This window comes from Merops nubicus, unplaced genomic scaffold (genome assembly GCF_000691845.1).
Source record: "Merops nubicus isolate BGI_N331 unplaced genomic scaffold, ASM69184v1 scaffold27195, whole genome shotgun sequence".
NCBI lineage: Eukaryota > Metazoa > Chordata > Aves > Coraciiformes > Meropidae > Merops > Merops nubicus.
In genome coordinates, this window is record NW_008609343.1 from 9,202 (window position 1) to 12,396 (window position 3,195).

The window sequence follows — 3,195 nt, forward strand, 5'->3', positions numbered from 1 at the left end:
CGCGGCGCGTTGTGCCTTGCCGGGACAGAGCCCGGGCTGCGCTGAAGGGGAGCTTTGTTGTGGAAAGGAGAAGCCTTGCCTACATTAATGGCCTCTGAGCCAGGGAGAATTGGCTACTCCAGAGTGGGAACAAGGTAGCCCTCAGCTACCTCTGGCACAAGCAGCGGGGCGGTTGCAAATCTGATTTGAGTCTTTAACAATAAGGCATTGAAAAGGCAAGCAGACCTTGCTGTTCTTTCTGTCTCTCCTTGGGCTCCTGCCTTCTGCTTCAGCTTCACTTCCTGAAGCAAACCTGTAACAACACAAATGTATATGTGGAAACAAGGAGAAAAATCTTCAGGAGACAGCAAAAGGCCAGGCAGAAAGGCCCTCAGAAAAGATAGAAAGCTTCTAAAAATCCCAGTTTTTAAGATGAAAGGAAAATATAATGTAACTGTAATTGTTGGTTGCATTTTGTGATACGAAGCTGTGAAGTGCTCTCTTCCCCCGCAGAGCTCATAAAACTGTGCTCTGTGTATCAGATAGATTATTTTGTTTTTCATTAAATAAAGAAAGTTGTAAACAGTGCCCTGTACCGTAGAGATGATAATCTCCAACCATTTCCCTCCTCTTCCTTAAACCCCGGGGCCTGCACTGGGCAGGTTGCAGTGGGGGGCGCGGGGCGGAGCAGGACGTGCACCCAGCGCCTGAGAGCATTTACTGCATGGCTTCGGTTGTGCCTTTAGCAAATCCTGTTTCTGAAATCAGGGAAAAGGCTCAGCTGTACAGTGTTTGAATACCTCTCTGTGGCGGTTGCTCGGCTTAGGTCTGTGGAGCTGGCCCTGCCGCAGGTAGGGGAGAACAGAAGAGAAGACTGAATAATGGACAGATTTTATGTAGAAAGTGACAAGCACAGTTTTGTGGAGGTCACTGGGAATAGCTGCAAAGCTCGCCAGTGAATTCATTATGTTCAGTTATTTGCCGTCTCCGCAGCTTTGGAATTTGCGAGGTGTCATATGTTAAAAGTTTCATCCTGATCCTTGTAACTTGAGCCACAGTGCTTGACATTGCTCTTGCAAGGTGCACTAAGCAGCACACCCCTTGCTCCATTTCCCTGCCTAATCTGTTTGCCTAATATCTTATGTAATAGCAATGCAACTTTAGAATTTTTTTTTTTTTTTTTTTTCCCCTGTAGCTCTTTTATCTGTAAGTTTATCGAACATTTTGCAAAAGCAAGTGCTATTCTCTTCATTTCTGTTTCCATTATACTGGAAGCTTCAGCCATTGCTGTGCTGCAGCAGCTTCACTCATGATACACACAGATACTGGTCAGTTTGTGCCACTTCCAGGCTGGAGGAAACTGCTCTGCTGCAAATCCCACTTACTAATGGTGTTGTGTGTATTGCCATGGGTCTGTAACTAGATGTGGTGAGTGATAAAATGTGAGTTGAGACTGAATATGTTGACAACTTCTGCTGTATCCACTGGATCCATTGCTCATGTCCCGTTACAGAAAACTTCTCTGAAATTACAGACAAATTGCATTCCAAAAGCAGGAAATAGCCTAATTATAGGATGTACAGTTGCTAAATACTGAACTATACTTGATTTAGGTGAACACCAAATTAGTATCAGATGATTTTTCTTTTTTTTTCATTCATGTCTTCCTATTATGATTGATTTCAGATAAATGTATTTTTCTCTAATCAAGTGTACACTTAGCAAAAATACTGGGGCAAAGTTCATATATCATCGCTTCCTTTCTACTGAAGTAGTTTTAAAGTGTTTTGATAGCTCTACTTGTATATTAGTGAAAATACATTTGGATTATCATCACCAGATCTGCCCATATTTAGGTTATTTTTGTTAAGTACTGAAGATACATAATACCGACAGAAATTTATGTCACCAAGTTTAATACAGAGATGCTTGCTTGATGTAATCGTATCACTTTCATTGAGCTATATGATGTTCTTTAACATGCCTTGTGAACATAGTAATCCCTTCTGGATCACCATTTTATTCTTCCTGTCTATGCAGTAACAAGCGACTTGTGGCCTTAGCGCCAAATGACACTTCATTCAACACCAGACGAGCCTACACCAGCGAAGATGAAGCCTGGAAGTCGTATTTGGAGAATCCCCTAACAGCAGCTACCAAGGCTATGATGAGCATAAATGGTGATGAGGACAGTGCTGCTGCTCTTGGCCTATTGTATGACTATTATAAAGTAGGTAACTCCATCGTTATTCCTCCCTGCTCTGCTAGCAGGGGACTGCTCTAAAAGGCATCAGAAGAGCCAGTTTTCAAAGACAGAATTCACTGCATCTGGTTTTCTCTCTGATGCTTGCATCAAGCACCCTTTCTGTTTTAGGAAGCCTGTTTGATGCCATTTTGATGTGCTTGGTTCTGGAGAGAAAAAGCAAAATCAGAATTCCCACACTAAATTTGCAGCCATGTTTTCTTTCTGAGCACAGCATTCTTCCTCTTCCCTTGCAAGAGCATTGGATGAATTAGCCCCCTTTTTATTTGTGCTCAGATACTTGCAGTATTCTTTAAAAAGTGGAAAACAGGAGGCCTTGTCTATCTCTAGATTTGTGTGCTTTTCTGGTTCGTTCCGCACATGGTTTAGTTTGCCCTTTAAGAGGAGTATCTCTCATCTGACAGTTTCCCATGTTAATTTTATTTGTATAATGATTGCAGTGGGTTGTATACAGACACACAGTGAAGCCTAGCCCTTGCACTGGAAGAAAGCTTGCAGTCTGAATAGAAAGGTGGAGGACAAAAATGGAGCTGGACACAGAAACAGAGATCCAATTCAATTTACAGGAGAAGTACTGACAGTTTCAGTTTATGTTAGGTTCTAAGCTCAGGGCTTTACCTACCATTTTGAAACCACTTTTCTTTGTTGTGTATTTTGTAGTGTTTAAGTAACTTAGAGTTGTGTTTGAGATTTCTGCTGAAATCAGAGGAGAGTCCTACTGGGTGCATCTCTGTGTAATGTAGAAACATCACCCTGAAACTCAGGCTGACCCCTTTGTACTCTGTAAACTGAGTCAGTGTTGCCTGCCAAGCACTAATGTATGAAATTTTTAATTTCACTTAAACTATCCCAGTACTCCTGAAGCAGACTGTGCCTGCATTGGACAAATGCTCTTCTGTGACAGCCAGCAAAACAATGCCAGCTCCCCTTGCAATTCATGAAGAAGTAGAAGG

The 3,195-nt window shown here is 42.3% G+C and overlaps 1 protein-coding gene across 1 annotated transcript in view; it reads left to right on the forward strand.

The window, feature by feature from the left end:
• Nucleotides 1-2,019: 2,019 nt before the first annotated feature.
• The window catches only part of GRHL2 (grainyhead-like 2 (Drosophila)), a gene marked incomplete at both ends in the record, with an annotated part of 31,764 nt that continues 30,588 nt past the window's right edge, over nt 2,020-3,195 (forward strand). The window contains one exon of the mRNA XM_008940574.1: nt 2,020-2,209. Coding sequence (XP_008938822.1) covers nt 2,020-2,209 — 190 coding nt within the window. The remainder of the gene's footprint in view (nt 2,210-3,195) is intronic.